Genomic DNA, 19,483 nt, shown 5'->3' with positions numbered 1-19,483 from the left:
TTTTCTGGTCTTTTGAGATTTTGGTACCTGTAATTCCAAATAAAGAGGCTTCTGGTTTCTTAACAAAAATTATTTTAAACTGTTTTTTCTCAATTCATTATATACCATTTCCCAAAATGATACTGTAATCTTATGTGACCACCACATATAGCATTTACATTTCCATCAGATATTTGAACTTATTCTATACATTTTAGATAACTTGAAGGTAAAGGGAACCCTGACCATTAGGTCCAGTCGTGACCGACTCTGGGGTTGCGGCGCTCATCTCGCCTTATTGGCCGAGGGAGCCTGCATACAGCTTCCAGGTCATGTGGACAGCATGACAAAACCACTTCTGGCAAACCAAAGCAGTACACGGAAACATCGTTTACCTTCCCGCTATAGCGGTATATATTTATCTACCTGCACTTTGACGTGCTTTTGAACTGCTAGGTTGGCAGGAACTGGGACTGAGCAACGGGAGCTCACCCTGTTGCAGCGATTCGAACCGCTGACCTTCTGATCGGCAAGCCCTAGGCTCTGTGATTTCACCTACAGTGCCACCTGCGTCCCATTTAGATAACTTACTAGGAGTCAAATACCACCAATACATCATTTTCATGTAGTATTCTTTCAATGTACAGCAAGGTGTGAATTTCAGATCTGTTTTCCAAAGCCTCTCCCAATCTGCCTTTTGCATGTTATGTCCTAAGTCCTTTTCCCTTTTAGTCATACCTGATTCGACCTGTTCATGCTTTGTACACCATTCTAGGAGCAAGTTCTAGATTTTAGACAGATTTTTTATGTTACTTCCTAAGATTTTTTTTCCCCAATTGTGATGTCTCATAATTAAAACCTTTCTTTTTGACTTTTTTATGTATAACTCTGTTCTCTGTTGTAATTCCTTTTTTTCTTGCTCTATCATGCTTTTTACCAAAAGCTTAGTCTTATTCTTGTTTAGTTTAAATTACAAGGTCAACTGCAAAAGCTTTTAATTTACCATATATGTTTTATTTCCTATTGTTATTCCTCTAATTAAGTTCTCCAGTCTTTCTCTCTTGCCAGGACCTCTAAATAATAATGGTAATAGGGGATAACCTTGTCCCCTTCATTATTTTACACTTCTCTGTTATAACCTTATTAACAATAAGCATGGCCTGTTGGTAAGAATGAATTGCATCAATTCCTCTCCCTAATTCTCTCCCAAAACTCATTTTTTCTATTATCTTTTTCATAAAAGCCCATGAAATGTTATCAAAAGCCTTTTCCACATCTATTTAACATTAAGGCCGCTTTTTCTCATTTCTTACTTCCAAATATTCAATCATATCAATTATATTCCTTATATTCTCCTTCATCTGATGTTTTGATAGAAAGCAGGCCTGATTGTGATTAATTTTTTCTACTAAAACACCTTTCATTCTATTGCCCAAAATATGAGCAATACTCTACATGGAGAATTTTTTCTCGCCTTTTAGTTCAAGAATTATTGAGTTGTGGTCCAAAAGCATTCTTGGTTGTATTTCTAATCTTTCAATCTATGGTCTTTCATTATACAGGAGACAGTGATGGCCAACAACTTGGACAGCTTGAAAAAGGATTAAACTGATTATGTGCTCTGCCCTTGTGGACCTAGGCAATAATGCTTCTTAATACTAGTTCCTGGAAAGCACAGGAAGGCAGAGAGCTCTTGTGCTCATATCCTGCTTGCTGGTTTCCCACAGGCATCTAGTTGGCCACTGTGAGAACAGGATGCTGGACTAGGTGGGCCTTTGCCCAGTCGAGCAGCCTATTCTTATGTTCTAATACAGGCATCCCCAGACTTGGCCCTCCAGATGTTTTAGGACTACCAACTCCCACCATCCCTAGCTAGCACATGACCAGTGGTCAGGGATGATGGGAATTGTAGTCCCAAAACATCTGGAGGGCCGAGTTTGGGGGTGCCTGTTCTAATATAGTGCAATATTTTTACATTTGGCATAGTAACACTAAAGTTTTACTTCTTAGTCATAGAAGAGACTGCTACACGAGCCTGTGATCATTTCCTCCCTGGAAAAAAAGAAATACAGAGATGTGTCTAAGAAGCCAATTACAATTAACTGTGAATGGAGTTAGCGTGTTGTTCTTGCCATTATCTCATCTACATTCCTAAAAATTTGGAAGGTAGTGAGGGCAGTGGAAAATGGAGATGGTGTTAAAATAAGAGAAGGTGCAAATTGGGATTGACATGTGTTCACTTTCTTTCTTGTTTTTCTTGAAAGTCTAATAGATTTTCTTTCCTCCCAATCCCAAACAGGTGAGGAAGATGAGGGCCAGAATTCTATGGAGCCACCTGTGACTTCATTGGGAAGAACAAAGAAACAGTTTAAATGCATGGAATGTGGGATGTACTATAGTCACAGTGAAACACTTAGAATACATCAACAAATTCACACAGGGAAGAAATCATTGGAACGTATAGAGTGTGGAAAAAGCATCAGTCAAAATGGAGCACTTCAAATACATCAAAGAACTCACACGGGGGAGAAACCATTTGAATGCATTGAATGTGGAAAGAGCTTCAGTGGAAGTGGAGACCTTAGAAGACATCAAAGAACTCACACGAGGGAGAAACCATTTAAATGTACTGAATGTGGAAAGAGCTTCAGTCAATATGGACACCTTATAAGACATCAACAAACTCACACAGGGGAGAAACCATTTGAATGTATTGAATGTGGAAAGAGCTTCAATCAAAATGGACAACTTATAAGACATCAACGAACCCACAGGGGGGAGAACCCATTTAAATGTATTGAATGTGGAAAGAGCTTCAGTGGAATTGGAGACTTTAGAATACATCAACAAACTCACAGAGGGGAGAAACCATTTGAATGTATTGAATGTGGAAAGAGCTTCAGTCGAAATGGACACCTTAGAACACATCAACGAACTCACACGGGGGAGAAACCATTTACATGTATTGAATGTGGAAAGAGCTTCAGTCGATATGGAAACCTTAGAACACACCAACGAACTCACACGGGAGAGAAACCATTTAAATGTATTGAATGTGGAAAGAGCTTCAGTGGAAGTGGACACCTTAGAAGACATCAACGAACTCACACGGGGGAGAAACCATTTGAATGTATTGAATGTGGAAGAAGCTTCAGTGGAAGTGGAGACCTTAGAACACACCAACGAACTCACACAGGGGAGAAACCATTTGAATGTATTGAATGTGGAAAGAGCTTCATTGAAAATGGAGCACTTAAAAGACATCAAAGAACTCACACGGGGGAGAAACCATTTAAATGTATTGAATGTGGAAAGAGCTACAGTGGGAGTGGAGACCTTAAAATACATCAACGAACTCACACAGGGGAGAAACCATTTAAATGTATTGAATGTGGAAAGAGCTTCAGTGGAAGTGGACACCTTAGAAGACATCAACGAACTCACACGGGGGAGAAACCATTTGAATGTATTGAATGTGGAAGAAGCTTCAGTCAATATGGACACCTTAGAAGACATCAACGAACTCACACAGGGGAGAAACCATTTGAATGCATTGAATGTGGAAAGAGCTTCAATCGATATGGACACCTTAGAAGACATCAACAAACTCACACAAGAGAGAAACCATTTAAATGAGGAAAGCTTCATTCGAAATCGACACCTTAGGAAACAACAGCTAACTCATGCAGGGGGGAAACCATAGATATTTGGAAAGATCTTCAGCGGGAGTGGAAATCTTAATATCAATAAGCAAATTCACACAGGGGGAAAACTATATAAATGTATGGAGTTTTCCACTCAGGATTCCCAGATTTCCTGGGAAGTGAAGATGGCTGTCAAGTCTCTGGATGTTTCGAAAACAATTTGGAAGTGTTTGTTTTCATTCTTGGGGGCCGTGCTATTTGGCGATTCCCCTCTTTTTCAAGAGGGTATCTGAAGACTGTTGATCTGGATAGCTTGGTATCTGGCATTCTGGACTTTTCCCACAATGCTGCGTATTGCTCAGAAAAGAGAGCTGGATCTGGATTTCCTGTAGTCTTCTGCAATGCGCTTGCCACTTGTAGGGCTTCCCTTTCGCATGGATTCTCTGTTTATGAAGAAGGCCCAGCTTCTTCTCACGTGCATGTCAATCCCAGGGTTCTCTTTTCTGTGTGGTTCCCATTATGTCTTGCCAAGCTTAGCTCCTAGTCAACGGCTTTTCACACATACCGCTGGAGTGCTTCTTCCTTGAGTCATGGGCTGCAATGAGAAACAGACTGCAAATTACTGAAATCAAAACAAGGGAGAAAGAAACGAAACCTCTGTCACTAGATGTCTACTGCCGGCATCTATTGTTCAAAGTGCTGGTAGTGGTTATCATATTTGTATCCCACCCATCTGGTTGGGTTCCTGCAGCCCAGAGGCGTCAACTTCTGTAAATGATTGAGAAGACCTGGCAAGATGTTCTGGCATCGCACGTGCAACAACACACAACATCCTGATGTCCTGTGCATGCCATTGCAAGGACTCAGGGGGGAGAGCCAAACGCCCTCAGAATATTGAACATTGAGATGGACCTCCCCACCCTCCCATATTTTAATATTTTGTTGGAAGCTGCCCAGAGTGGCTGGGGAAGCCCAGCCAGATGGGCAGGGTAATAAATAAATCATCATCCTCATCATCATCATTATCTGATTTTTTTTCCGTATGGTTGATTTTTATTACTTTTTGAATGTTTTAAATAGTTTTTGACTTTTTTTACTGATAATTTTATTGCTTTGTTCTTTTTGTAAAACGCTTTGAGGTTTTATTACAATTGAGAGGCATATAAATTTTGCGAAGCTAATTAAGCAAGGAAATAAACAAATGTTCCAGCTGTTACCTGGTAGCTTCCTACCTGAAATGGTTCCACTGTGCCCTCTTCTTTGTCCTAGACCTAGAAGGAAGGGGCAGTTGGGACTGAAATCTTGTTGGCATTCTATGCAAAGTCCTTGCGCACGGGGGGAACAAGGGGGGGGAAGCAAAACGAAAGGGAGAACATTTCAGTAAAATACATTTTCGGCAACAGATTGTATCCGAGAGGCAATGTCCTGTAGTGGTTAGAGCGCTGCGCTAGGACCCGGGAGACCAGGGTTCGAATTCCCACTCATTTATGAAGCTCTTGGGCCAGTCACAGTCTACCTCACAGGGAATAAAACGGGGTAGAGGGAAAACCACATATGCTGTCACGTCGAGCTCCTTGGGGAAAGCTGGGATAGAAATCTAATAAATAAATGAGAGGCTGTTTGAGATCATCTGGAGTGAAAAGACTGAGGCAAGGGAATGACACAGAATTGCCAGGATTCAAAAGCAGCTCCAAAGGGAAGGCGCTGGGCTGCCGCTGGAGCATGGTGAAGGTTGAATGCAGCTGAGATTCCTGCATTGCAGGGGGTTGGACTAGATGGCCCTTGTGTACCAACTCTCAATATTCTATTATTCTTTCCTTTACATTTGTATTGCCAAGATCTTTTACAGGCCTACAGGTGAAACTCGGAAAATTAGAATATCGTCGAAAAGTGCATTTATTTCAGTAACGCAGCTTAAAAGGTGAAATCAGTATATGAGATAGATGCATGACATGAAAAGCAAGATATGTCAAGCCTTTATTTGTTGTAATTGTAATTATTTGTGGTTAGGTGGGTGAATTATAAATGGAATGTAATTAATGAAATGTAATAGTGATGTTTATTTTTGTTTATTTTGTTTGGAACTACGGTATTTGTTTTATTACTGTGGAATTTCCAAAAGAAAGCATTTGTAAGAATAAAAATAAAAAATAAAATGCATTACTGAAATAAATGCACTTTTTGATTATATTCTAAATTTCTGAGTTTCACCTGTAAATCAATAATCAAAACGGCCATCACATTTGACACCCCTCTTTCTCCCGCTGCCAAAATGCAAGCGCACCTTTCCTCCTCTGCAATGAAGCGTGCAAAGCCAAAACAAAGGAATGCACCACTTCTCGCTGTCAGACACGCACAGCCCGGGTTGCACTTCTCTTCCCCTTGCAAGACCAGCCGCCCACCGCGCCTTCTTCAAGACCCATTAAAACACGTGCACGACCCTTGCGCCCACCACCCACCCCCTTCTTACTACAGGGAGGCAGCAGGCAGAAACCTCTAACGCTGCGGGGAGCTGCTAGTCCTGCTTTCGCCTTTCCAAAACGCAAAGGGTTGTGGGCGTTGTAGTTTTCTGGATTGTTGCCGCTATGTTAAACCAAGGGTCCCCTGCGCCTCCAATCGCTGCAAGTATAAGGAATGGCAGATAAACTCCGATTGCATATGGCAGACATAGGCAACCTTGGCTCTTCAGATGTTTTGGAACTACAACTCCCATGATCCCTAGCTAACAGGGCCAGTGGTCAGGGTTCATGGGAGTTGTAGTTCCAAAACGACTGGAGAGCCAAGGATGCCTATGCCTGGCATATGGGCTGAAGGCATAGCTGCCAAGTACCCTGTTTTCCCCTGGAAACCCCGTTTTTTCAGACCATTTCCCGATGGTCCTCGTATCACTTCGTCTCCCGCTATTCTCCCTTATATTCTGCTGCCAGCGGCCTTCCCCCCCCTGCTTTGCCCATCTATGGGCACCGAAAATGGCCGGCACCGAAAGTCATGTCTACGAATGTCCAGAAGTGCGTAGACGCGACTTCCGGTGTTGGCGGTGGCCATTTTTTGTGCCAATAGATGGGCAAAGTGACGCAACTTCCGGTGTCGCGCGGCTACCAGTCCCGGATTTTGCAGTCCAGGACTTGGCAGGTATGGCTGAAGGAGATGGCAAAAGCTGGGAATGTTTGAGTGCAGCTCCCGATGTTGTGTGTGTGTGTGTGTTTCTGTTTGTGTGCGTGCGTGGAAACTGTCATAAAGAAGTCCTTTTAATTTTTCTTCTATTTCCACCCCTCCTCCCGCTTCCAAAGGCGGGTTTTCCTCTTTGTTTCCGCTTCCCATCACGTGGTTGAAGCCAAGCCAGAAGATGGGCAAGGCTAAGCCCACACCAATCTGCTGTTTGAGCGCATGGATGAGGGAGGCTGGAAGGAGGTTTTGAAAAGAGGTGCCTTGGGGCCAGGTGAGATGCGTCCTCCAAACGAGCCTGAGGGCACCAGGTTGGGAAAGACTGTCATCCTGGTCGCTGCCACATTTTTTTCTTATTCATCCATGCTTAACATTTGCTTTCTTTGTATTTAAGCGGTGGATACAGCATGTAAGTTCTAAGACAAAGCAGTCCTTCCTTCTGGAATAATGCACTTTACAACACACACCCCCCCCGCAAGGGCTGCATCTTTCCTTCAGCTTTGTTGCTGTGATACATAACAAACGTGCTCCACTTCTCAGGAAGCAGATTATATTTGCTGCCGACCCTGCTGGCTCTTGTTATGTGAACTGTACATGCTACGAACCAGAATTCCACAGTCCATGGGAGTTCTGTGTTTATGCTTATTCAGGGCTGTTTCTGTAAAAAGGACATACAGTAACAGACAAAAGGCTGGGCGTGGAGAGAAACTTCTCCTTCCTCTCCAGAATTGCCTCCACTTCCGGCTCCACCGGCAGAGATAAAATCGGGGCTTGCAAAGGAGGAAGGGAAGGAGGCGGGAAGCAGAGGCAGAAGAGGGGGCTGCTTCCTAATTAAGCCTCCTAATTAAGCGCCTTCACTCCCTACCTCCAACGCGGGGTCTCCCATTCCCACCCCCGCTGCCCAGGATTTCGGATGAGTGCAAAGCCAATGGCGGGGAAGGAGGGAAGGGGGTCCAGGATGAGAAGCCCCGGGACGGGGAGAAGAGAAGGGAGGAAAGGGAGCTATTTTTAAAATGGGGGCTTTGAAGACGGAGTGGGGGGGGGAGAGAAGCTTCTTCCTGCAGGGAACGATGCTAGCCATGATCGGAACGCATTAAATTCGTAAGTAGAGGTACCACTGTATTCAGAGCAATCCTTTGCAGATAAACTCTGAAGTTCCATGGGATCTACTCTCAGGTCAGTAATGTGCATACCATCAGCCTTTGAAGGGAGGCGGGACAGGCAGATAAAGTATTCAGACAAGATTTAATAAAGATAAAGCTTATTGAAAAATAGAGGCAAGTAATTAGGAAAATAAATAACCTTTATCAAGGAAGCAGGAAGTTGATGACTGGAATAATTTATTGCATTCGTGATGTATTCCTCCATTTCTTTTTGTAAGAGATGTATTGTCCTTTTTGTTTTCTTTTTCTTCTAAGCTTTCGTTGTGTGCGTATGTGTTGGGTTTAAACCAATAAAGATTAAATAAACAAAATAAAAAAAGAAGAAGAGAGGTGTTTGAAAATGGGTGGAGGCTCTTGGGATGGGGGTGCCCAGTTGGGGCTTCTCCAGGGGCAGCAGAATGTCTTGGGCAGGAGAATCCCTGCAGGGGCTCTGAGACTCCCTTGGCTTCTCCATGGGCGTAGGCAGGGGGGGCAGGAGGGGGCAGCTGCCCCCCCCTAGAAGCAAAAAAAATAATGTATTTTACAGACCATAACCAGCACTTTTCCCCTCCAAAAACTGAAGTGGTAAAGGCTTTGCTTTAGCAAGAGCAGCTAAGTCTCCGCTTGCTGGGGGTGGGTGGGCACAGCAGTAACAAAAACACATCAAATAAATAAAGCAAAGTGGCTACCAGTAGTTAAGCAGTTAAGACAATGGAGCATATATCCCCAGGCAAGATTTGATAGCTGACCATTTCACCCTATTGTTCTTAAGTGGGACTTGTTAATGAGCATTCAGGAGCATTAAGAGTTCTATTGGCGATTTAATGAGGGTGCAGACTCAGAGGATTCAATTTGACTAGGGTGGCTCTGCAAGGCTAAAAGGAAGTGAATAAGAAAGGGGGGGCTGTAGCTTTGACAGACACAGTGATGTTTATAAAAAGCATTGGTGTTCCAGTCTGCCCCTCCTCCTGCATCTGTATACTGTAAATCAGGGGTGGCCACCTCCCAAGAGACTCTGATCTACTCAGAGTTTAAAACTGGGGGTGATCTACCCCCTTTTGGGGGGTTCAGGTCAAAGCTGTTGAGTTTTTTTAAAGGAAGGGAAGCTTCTTTTAGGAGGGAGGGAGGCCCATTTTTGTTTAGGGCTTCAGGTCATAGTTCAACTTTTTTGAGGGAGGAGGGAAATTTTGGGTGAGCTTTTTTTAGGGGTGCCAGTGACCTACCAGTGATCTACCACAGACATCCAGTGATCTACTGGTAGATCACAATCTACCTGTTGGACGTGCCTGCTGTAAATCAAGCAGAGAGAAAGCTGCTTACAAGGCTCCTGTACATGCAGAGTTCCAGCATCACAGCGTCACCCAGAGGCACCCACAAATATGAGTTATCCCTCTCTCTATTTCTTCCTTCCTTCCCTCCCTCTTCCATCCTTAATAAAATACGGGGGGGGGCAGAAAAGCCGGCATAGAAAGCCCATCAACATGGGGGGATGACTCTTTCAAATACGGTATTTACCAGTAATTGGGGGGGGAGGCACCTAGGCCTCTAGGAGTTGGCTGCTATGCCTAGGAGTAGGACAATTCAAGAAAGCAGAACGATGCATATGGTATGGTAATATATCAATAGAATCGTAGAATTGTAGTCAGAAGGGACCACAAGGGTCATCTAGTCCAACCCGCTGCAATGCAGGATTTTTTTCCTAAGGTGGGGCTTGAACCATGGTTGAAATATTATGCTGATATGCAGCAACGCCTCGGAGCTGTCGTAGCTGCGGCCATGCCTTGCCCCGCCCTTGCCCGCCCTGCCACCCCCTCTCGCCTGCCCGACCCTCCCGTCCTCTCCAGCCAAGCAGGGTAGCCGCCAACGCTACCAGCCCCAGAAGCACAAGGTGGCCGCTGCTGCCACCGCCACGATGTCATCAGGCCCGTTGGCCCTTTAGCCCTGCCCACTTTGTGGCCCCTCCCCTTCTGTGCCTTGGCCCCGCCCCTGAACGACCATGGCTTGCCCCCCCCCTAGTTTTGATCCTGGCTACGCCCCTGGGCTTCTCCCTCCCTCCCAGGAAGCTGCAGCTTCCTCTGGCTTCTGGGCTCCTCAGGAAGCTGAACCTGCAAACCTAGCTGAGACGGAACCTGCACACCTGGCCAGGATGGAAGGAGGAAGATGGACGGTTGACCTGGTCAGGCTGTCTCCCGCATCCCTCCCCACAACCTCTGAGCATTCCCTCTCAGGACCCTCAGAGAAATCTGGTGAGTTCCAGGGGAGAGGAGATGGGGACAGGGATGGGTGAATGTGGCAGGAGAAAGAGGTAAAGATGGAGAGGAAACAAAAGGCAGCGAGTTGGTTGTATTTCTAATTTTTCAATCTATGGTCTTCCATCATACAGGAGACAGTGATGGCCAACAACTTGGATAGCTTGAAAAAGGATTAAACTGATGTCTGTGCTCTGCCCTCGTGGTCCTAGGCAAAAATGCTTCTTAATACTAGTTCCTGGAAAGCACAGGAAGGCAGAGAGCTCTTGTGCTCATATCCTGCTTGCTGGTTTCCCACAGGCATCTAGTTGGCCACTGTGAGAACAGGATGCTGGACTAGGTGGGCCTTTGCCCAGTCGAGCAGCCTATTCTTATGTTCTAATACAGGCATCCCCAGACTTGGCCCTCCAGATGTTTTAGGACTACAACTCCCACCATCCCTAGCTTGCACATCTCCTTGTGCCCTCCATCTTTCCCCAACATCAGGGTCTTTTCCAAGGATTCTTCTCTTCTTCTCTTCTCATGAGGTGACCAAAGTATTGGAGCCTCAGCTTCACGATCTGTCCTTCCAGTAAGCACTCAGGGCTGATTTCCTTCAGAATGGATAGGTTTGATCTTCTTGCAGTCCATGGGACTCTCAAGAGTCTCCTCCAGCACCATAATTCAAAAGCATCAATTCTTTGGCGATCAGCCTTCTTCATGGTCCAGCTCTCACTTCATACATCACTACTGGGAAAACCATAGCTTTAACTATATGGACCTTTGTCGGCAAGGTGATGTCTCTGCTTTTTAAGATGCTGTCCAGGTTTGTCATTGCTTTTCTCCCAAGAAGCAGGCGTCTCTTAATTTCGTGACTGCTGTCACCATCTGCAGTGATCAAGGAGCCCAAGAAAGTAAAATCTCTCACTGCCTCCATTTCTTCCCCTTCTATTTGCCAGGAGGTGATGGGACCAGTGGCCATGATCTTGGTTTTTTTGATGTTGAGCTTCAGACCATATTTTGCACTCTCCTCTTTCACCCTCATTAAAAGGTTCTTTAATTCCTCCTCACTTTCTGCCATCAAGGTTGTGTCATCTGCATATCTGAGGTTGTTGATATTTCTTCCGGCAATCTTAATTCCGGTTTGGGATTCATCTAGTCCAGCCTTTCGCATGATGAATTCTGCATATAAGTTAAATAAGCAGGGAGACAATATACAACCTTGTCGTACTCCTTTCCCAATTTTGAACCAATCAGTTGTTCCATACAGTGGTACCTCGGTTTATGAACACAATTGGTTCCGGAAGTTTGTTCATAAACCGAAGCGTTCATAAACCGAAGCGAACTTTCCCATTGAAAGTAATGGAAAGTGGATTAATCCGTTCCAGACAATGAAAAACACCCCCTAAAGCAGCAATTTAACACAAATTTTACTGTCTACCAAGACCATTGATACATAAAATGAAGGCAATAATGTATTGTACTATAAAATAATTAAGACAGTATTGTAGATGAAAAAAAAGTAAAATTTATTTATTTTTCTTATCTGGACTGATAGTCATTGTTTGGATGGGGGCTCAGGGTCCTCTTCGCTTCTGTGGCAGCGGTGGTAGTTCGGCGACGGGGCAGCTGGGCTAGGGCCTCCTCCTTACCCCTCCGCACCCCGCTTTTGCCCCTGGGACCCTCCGGCCCCGGATCTCCGGGTGGCCAGGCGGACTGGGCGGAAGGCACGGAAGCGCTCTGATGCCTTCAGCCCAGTCCGCGGAGCTCCTGAGGGCAGCCAGCACGTTCGTGCGGCCCGAGCGGCTCCTGAGCCGCTGACGCCGTGTGGGTGCCCAGCGACGGCGGTCTCAGCAACTCAGGAGCCGCTCAGGCTGCGCAAACACGCTGACTTGCCCTCAGGAGCTCCGCGGACTGGGCCGAAGGCATCGGAGCGCTTCCGTGCCTTCCGTGCCTTCGGCCCAGTCCGCGGAGCTCCTGAGGGCAGCCAGCATTTTCGCGCTGCCCGAGCAGCTCCTGAGCCGTTGACTCCGACACCGCTGACGCCGTGTGGGTGCCGGGGGTGCCCGGTGGACCGGCCGAGAGGTCGCCCCTCCCCCGGCGAGCGCAACAGCCCGAAATTGAGGGCGCCCAGCTGCCGATTAGCCGCCGACCAGACAGAGCCCCAGGGGCCAGAGGCCTGGGATCTCCTGTCTTGCGGAGCGCCGAGGCCTCGGACCCGACCTTTCTGCCCCCGCCGCCATGCTCAATCCGAAGAAGGAGAGGAGTCCCTCCGAGAAAGGAGCCTCGGACCCATCGACCACCCCCACCAGCTGCTGCTGCGCCGCCACGCCGGGATCGCCCGGCCACCCGGAGATCCGGGGCCAGAGGGTCCCTGGGGCAAAAGCGAGGTAAGGAGGGGTAAGGAGGAGGCCCTGGCCTAGCTGCTCCGTGAAGGCATCAGAGCGCTTTCACGGATGCTCCGATGCCTCAGTGGAGGCCTCAGTAGGCCTTGGAAACCTTGGAAACCTCGGGTTACTTACTTCCGGGTTATGATTGCTCGTCAACCGAAAGTTCGTAACCCGAGGTGTTCGTAAACCGAGGTTCCACTGTATCCAGTTCTAACTGTAGCTTCTTGTCCCACATAGAGATTTCTCAGGAGACAGATGAGGTGATCAGGCACTCCCATTTCTTTAAGAACTTGCCATAGTTTGCTGTGGTTGACACGGTCAAAGGCTTTTGCATAGTCAACGAAGCAGAAGTAGACGTTTTTCTGGAACTCTCTAGCTTTCTCCATAATCCAGCGCATGTTTGCTATTTGGTCTCTGGTTCCTCTGCCCCTTCGAAATCCAGCTTGCACTTCCTAAGCCTGCCTTGTAGAATTTTAAGCATAACCTTGCTAGCGTGTGAAATGAGCGCAATTGTGCGGTAGTTGGAGCATTCTTTGACACTGCCCTTCTTTGGAATTGGGATGTAGACTGATCTTCTCCAGTCCTCCGGCCATTGCTGAGTTTTCCAAATTTGCTGGCATATTGGGTGTAGCACCTTAACAGCATCATCTTTTAAAATTTTAAATAGTTCAGCTGGAATATCATCACTTCCACTGGCCTTGTTATTAGCAGTGCTTTCTAAGGCCCATTTGACTTCACTCTCCAAGATGTCTGGCTCAAGGTCAGCAACCACACTACCTGGAGTGTACGAGACCTCCATATCTTTCTGGTATAATTCCTCTGTGTATTCTTGCCACCTCTTCTTGATGTCTTCTGCTTCTGTTAGGTCCTTACCACTTTTGTCCTTGATTATGGTAATCTTTGTATGAAATGTTCCTTTCATATCTCCAATTTTCTTGGACAGATCTCTGGTTTTCCCCATTCTATTGTTTTCCTCTATTTCTTTGCATTGCTCATTTAAGAAGACCCTCTTGTCTCTCCTTGCTATTTTTTGGAAATCTGTATTCAGTTTCCTGTATCTTTCCCTATCTCCCTTGCATTTTGCTTGCCTCCTCTCCCCCGCTATTTGTACCGTGTTTCCCACATTTTAAGACACCGTCTTATATTTATTTTACTCAAGAAAATAAGCCTATGGCTTATTTTCGGGGGTGTCTTGGTTTTTTTATTAAGCAATCTATTTTTTATTAAGCAATCTTGCAGCAGCGCCACTCGGTTCAAGGCAGCGGGACCCAGCAGTGTCATCCTCATCCTCCCACTGCTGTTGCTGCTGCTAGCCCCTGGGGGCCGCGGAGGACGGAGGCAGGCGCCCAAAAGCGGCGACAAGGCTGGCTGGCTGGCGGAGGAGGTGGTGGAGGTGGAAAAAGGGAGGCGGGTGGAGAGGGCACACAGCTCACTCGCTTGGCTAGGCGGCCTTCCCTGCTGCCGCACCACCAGCCACCGCTGCAGCCCTTGTGGGAGCCGCCTGGCTGGCTGCTGGCTGGAGGGGTGCATACCCGAGCGGGAGCCGCTGCTGCCGTTGCCGGAGGAGGAGGAGCCTCCCGCTGCTGTTGCTACGCCGGAGGAGGAGGAGGGAGGCGCATCGCGGCCAGACCCGAGCGGGAGCCGCTGCTGCCGTTGCCGGAGGAGGAGGAGCCTCCCGCTGCTGTTGCTATGCCGGAGGAGGAGGAGGGAGGCGCATCGCGGCCAGACCCGAGCGGGAGCCGCTGCTGCCGTTGCCGGAGGAGGAGGAGCCTCCCGCTGCTGTTGCTACGCCGGAGGAGGAGGAGGGAGGCGCATCGCGGCCAGACGCACACAAGGAAGGCCGGCCAAAGGGAGCCCGCAGCCGCTCAACAGCACCTCGGCTCCGCTGGGCTTAGCTTCTCTGCCTTGCAGCCGGCTGTGGCTGCCGCCGCCGCCGCCGCTGCCTGTTGTCACAGGAGAGGCAGGGAGCGAGCAAAAGAGGGCGCGTGCTGGCCCAGAAGGAGGAGAAAAGGTGCAGACGGGGAGAGATGGGCGCCCCAAAGCGCCCTGACCATTGGATGTATTCGCTGCCTCCCAGGGTCGAAAAGGAAAGCACCAGTAGCCCCAATAGGAAAGACAGGCCTGCTCCAGAGGGACAGGAAGAGGCTTCCCCCCCCTCTCCCTGTGCGCTCAGCAGGCGGTGGAGAAATCAGCTGAGAGGCGCGTTTTCCCCCCATGCCTGTCGCTGGTTCGCTGGCTCCCTGAGCACACAGGAGGGGCTGAGGAGGTGACAGAAACAATGGTGGCTTACTTTCGGGGTACGTCTTACTTATCTTACTTCTAGAAAAACCCTCCCATGGCTTACTTTCTGACTACGTATTAAAAAAGGGGAAACACGGTAAGGCCTTGTTGGACAGCCATTTAGCTTTCCTGCATTTCCTTTTCCTTGGGATGGTTTTCGTTGCTGCCTCCTGTATAATGTTACTGGCCTCCATCCATAGTTCTTCAGGCACTCTGTCCACCAAATCTAAATCCTTAAACCTGTTCCTCACTTCCACTGTGTATTCATAAGGGATTTGATTTAGATTGAATCTTACTGGCCCAGTGGTTTTTCCTACTTTCTTCAGTTTAAGCTCGAATTTTGCTATAAGAAGCTGATGATCTGAGTTACAGTCAGCTCCAGGTCTTGTTTTTGCTGACTGTATAGAGCTTCTCCATCTTTGGCTGCAGAGAATATAATCAATCTGATTTCGATGCTGCCCATTTGGTGATATCCATGTGTAGAGTCGTCTCTTGTGCTGTTGGAAAAGAGTGTTTGTGATGAGCAGCTTGTTCTCTTGACAGAACTCTATTAGCCTTTGCCCTGCTTCATTTTGAACTTCAAGGCCAAACTTGCCAGTTGTTCCTTTTATCTCTTGATTCCCTACTTTAGCATTCCAATCCCCTGTAATGAGAAGAACATCCTTCTTTGGTGTCATTTCTAGAAGGTGTTGTAAGCCTTCATAGAATTGGTCAATTTCAGTTTCTTCAGCACCGGTAGTTAGTGCATAAACTTGGATTACTGTGATGTTAAAAGGTCTGCCTTGGATTCGTATCGAGATCATTCTGTCATTTTTGAGATTGCATCCCATTACAGCTTTTGCCACTCTTTTGTTGACTATAAGGGCCACTCCATTTCTTCTACAGGATTCTTGCCCACAGTAGTAGATATGATAGTCATCCAAACTGAATTTGCCCATTCCCTTCCATTTTAGTTCACTGATGCCCAGGATGTCAATATTTATTCTTGCCATCTCATTTTTGACCACATCCAGCTTACCATTATCCATGGTTCTTACATTCCAGGTTCCTATGCAATATTTTTCTTTACAGCATCGCACTTTCCTTTCGCTTCCAGGCATATCCGCAACTGAGCGACCTTTCGGCTTTGGCCCAGCCGCTTCATCAGCTCTGAATCTACTTGTACTTGTCCTCCGCTCTTCCTCAGTAGCATGTTGGACGCCTTCCGACCTGAGGGGCTCATCTTCCAGCGTCATAACTTTTATATACCTGTTGTTTTTGTCCATGGAGTTTTATTGGCAGGGATACTGGAGTGGCTCCAGGTGGATCACGTTTAGTCAAAACTCTCCACTATGACCTGTCCATCTTGGGTGGCCCTGCATGGCATAGCTCATAGCTTCTCTGAGTTATTCAAGCCCCTTCGCCACGACAAGGCATTGATCCATGAAGGGGACATTTGGCATACTAACACTAAGTTTTACTTCTTAGTCATAGGAGAGACTGCTACTTGAGCCTGTGATCATTTCCTCCCTGGTAAAAAAGAAATACAGAGATGTGTCTCAGAAGCCAATAACTTTATTTTTATTATTTTTATTAATATTTAATTTTCACACTACAATGCATAACAATATAACATTTTTGTATATAGTTCCTGTAAAAGCTTACATAACAGAAGCTTACATAACAAAGTCCATTTCCCCCCCTAATCTTTCCCCCTCCCTTCCCACCCTCTTACCTAGTCCGGCCTTCCTTCTTCAAATCTTTCGCCATGTACAGTCTGTTCATTCGTGCTTGTATATTCGGGTTGGCTTCCCCCCTTTCTACCCAGTTCCTGTAAAATGTCCACTTATTTGTTATTTTTTGGCATTTATTTCCCCATCTGTCCTCTACCACAGGGGTGACCAACTCCCAAGAGACTGATCTACTTTCAGAATTAAAATCTGGCAGTGCTCTACCCCCGTTTTTTAGGGGTTCGGCTCAAAGTTGTTGAGCTTTTTTTAGGGAGAAGAAAGGGGGTGGGTGATATGCAGCCTGCACAGATGGAAGACTGGGGTGTAGGGTGAGGGAGGGAGATGCTCGGATTTGGGCGAGGATGGAGGAGAGCAACCACCACGTTTTCCATGGCTGCTCTTCACCCACATACACACACACCCTTCTCTCTCTCTTGGTTAAATAAAGGCAACAGCAACCGAGCCCAATGGCAGGGAAAAGTTTGAACAAGTGCAGAAAAAAGGTTGATCAAGTTCCAAAGAGCGGCAATAAACTCTCTCCCCCCCTTTTTTTGCAAACTGTCTCCATGTTTGCATGGGTGTGGGGCGGTCATAAAAGATTGGGCGGGTGTTTTTTTCCCCTCCCCCTCTTTCTTTTCACTTTTTAAGTTCCCAAAGAAAGGAGAGACATCTTCTCTCTTTCTGATGTTTGCAACCACAATCTTTTAAGAAAGGGGGGAAAGAGGGTGGAGGGCAGGGAAATACATCTTTTGACCAGGGGCAGTGGAGAGAGAGACAAACCTTTCCCCTGCTGCTTCTTAGCAACAATTAAGGTTGCAGTTTCCTAAGAGACATCACACATTTTCCTAGGTTCCGAGGCATGCGGGGCTCCTTCCTGTACTTGTGAGGATGTGTGTGTGCATTTCCTCCTATAATCCATTTAGCCCCAGGCTAAATTTTGGGAAAGGGAGGGAGGCGCTGGATGCAAAAGCTCTGGTCTTTGTTCCACGGAGCAGTATAAAATGCAGGAAGGAGATGGGGGCGGGGCCAGGTGCTCCTAGGGAAAAGCAAATGAAAAGGAGCCAACGATCCACTGCAAGCCTCCTGGGGATCTACCAGTCGACCACGATCGACGTGTTGGCCAGCCCTGCTCTACCATTATCTGTGCAAATATTTCTGATTGTACGTATTCAAAAACGTGCATGCCGTTGCAAGGGCCCAGGGGTGGGAGCCAAACATCCTCAGAACATTGAACATTGGGGAAGGACCTCCCCACCTCCCATTCCCCTCACAGAGCTACAATTCTCAGGGTGGTTTAACAATCAGTCCCTCTTCACGGGGAACTCTGGGAATTGTAGTTAGGGGGGATTAGAGGGGCCTCCTAATATTGCTCAGCACCCTTAACAAACTACAGCTCCCATAATTCCTTGGGGAAAGTCATCCAAAAATAGCTTAGGATTACTTTGAAATGAAAGCAACAATCAATGTACTGTACTATAAAATAGTTTTTCTTTAGGCAAGCCTATCCACACATGTAGAATGCTCGACATGTGTTTTACATTTCTCGGTAGTGGCGCCCGCCCTGTGGAACGCCCTCCCACCAGATGTCAAAGAGAACAACAACTACCAGACTTTTAGAAGACATCTGAAGGCAGCCCTGTTTAGGGAAGCTTTTAATGTTTCATGGATTACTGTATTTTAATATTTTGTTGGAAGCTGCCCAGAGTGGCTGGGGAAGCCCAGCCAGATGGGCAGGGTAATAAATCATCATCATCATCATTATCTGATTTCTTATTACTTTTTGAATGTTTTTAATAGTTTTTTACTTTTTTTACTGATAATTTTATTGCTTTATTCTTTTTGTAAAACGCTTTGAGGTTTTATTACAATTGAGAGGCATATAAATTTTGCGAAGCTAATTAAGTAATGAAATAAACAAATATTCCAGCTGTTACCTGGTAGCTTCCTACCTGAAATGGTTCCACTGTGCCCTATTTTTTGTCCTAGACCTAGAAGGAAGGGGCAGTTGGGACTGAATTCTTGTTGGCATTCTATGCAAAGTCCTTGCGCACGGGGGGGGGAACTAGGGGGGGGAAGCAAAACGAAAGGGAGAACATTTCAGTAAAATACATTTTCGGCAACAGATTGTATCTGAGAGGCATTGTCCTGTAGTGGTTAGAGCGCTGCGCTAGGACCCGGGAGACCAGGGTTCGAATTCCTACTCATTTATGAAGCTCTTGGGCCAGTCACAGTCTACCTCACAGGGAATAAAACGGGGTAGAGGGAAAACCACATATGCCGTCACGTCGAGCTCCTTGGGGAAAGCTGGGATAGAAATCTAATAAATGAGAGGCTGTTTGAGATCATCTGGAGTGAAAAGACTGAGGGTGAGGGAATGACACAGAATTGCCAGGATTCGAAAGCAGCTCCAAAGGGAAGGTGCAGGGCTGCCGCCGGAGCATGGCGAAGGGTTGGACTAGATGACCCTTGGGTCCCAACTCTCAAGATTCTATTATTCTTTCCTTTACATTTGTACTGCCAAGCTCTTTTACAGGCCTACAGGTGAAACTCGGAAAATTAGAATATCATCGAAAAGTGCATTTATTTCAGGAACGCAGCTTAAAAGGTGAAATTAGTATATGAGATAGATGCATGACATGCAAAGCAAGATATGTCAAGCCTTTATTTGTTGTAATTGTAATTATTTGTGGTTAGGTGGGTGAATTATAAATGGAATGAAATTAATGAAATGTAATAGTGATGTTTATTTTTGTTTATTTTGTATTGTAACTACAGTATTTGTTTTATTACCGTGGAATTTCCAAAAGAAAGTATTTGTAAGAATAAAAATAAAGAATAGGCTGCATTACTGAAATAAAAGCACTTTTTGATTATATTCTAAATTTCTGAGTTCCACCTGTAAATCAATAACCAAAACAGCCCTCACATTTGACACCCCGCTTTCTC

At 46.4% G+C, this 19,483-nt stretch overlaps 1 protein-coding gene across 1 annotated transcript in view; it reads left to right on the top strand.

Moving 5' to 3' along the window:
- LOC132591586 (zinc finger protein 14-like) overlaps positions 1-19,483 on the top strand; it is a 47,148-nt gene that overhangs the window by 14,681 nt on the left and 12,984 nt on the right. The window contains exon 3 of the mRNA XM_060270826.1: positions 2,279-3,577. Coding sequence (XP_060126809.1) covers positions 2,279-3,577 — 1,299 coding nt within the window. The remainder of the gene's footprint in view (positions 1-2,278; positions 3,578-19,483) is intronic.

Source organism: Zootoca vivipara, chromosome 2 (assembly GCF_963506605.1).
Source record: "Zootoca vivipara chromosome 2, rZooViv1.1, whole genome shotgun sequence".
Classification (NCBI taxonomy): domain Eukaryota; kingdom Metazoa; phylum Chordata; class Lepidosauria; order Squamata; family Lacertidae; genus Zootoca; species Zootoca vivipara.
The sequence above is the reverse complement of the archived record's forward strand: the minus strand, read 5'-3'. Positions and strand labels throughout refer to the sequence as shown.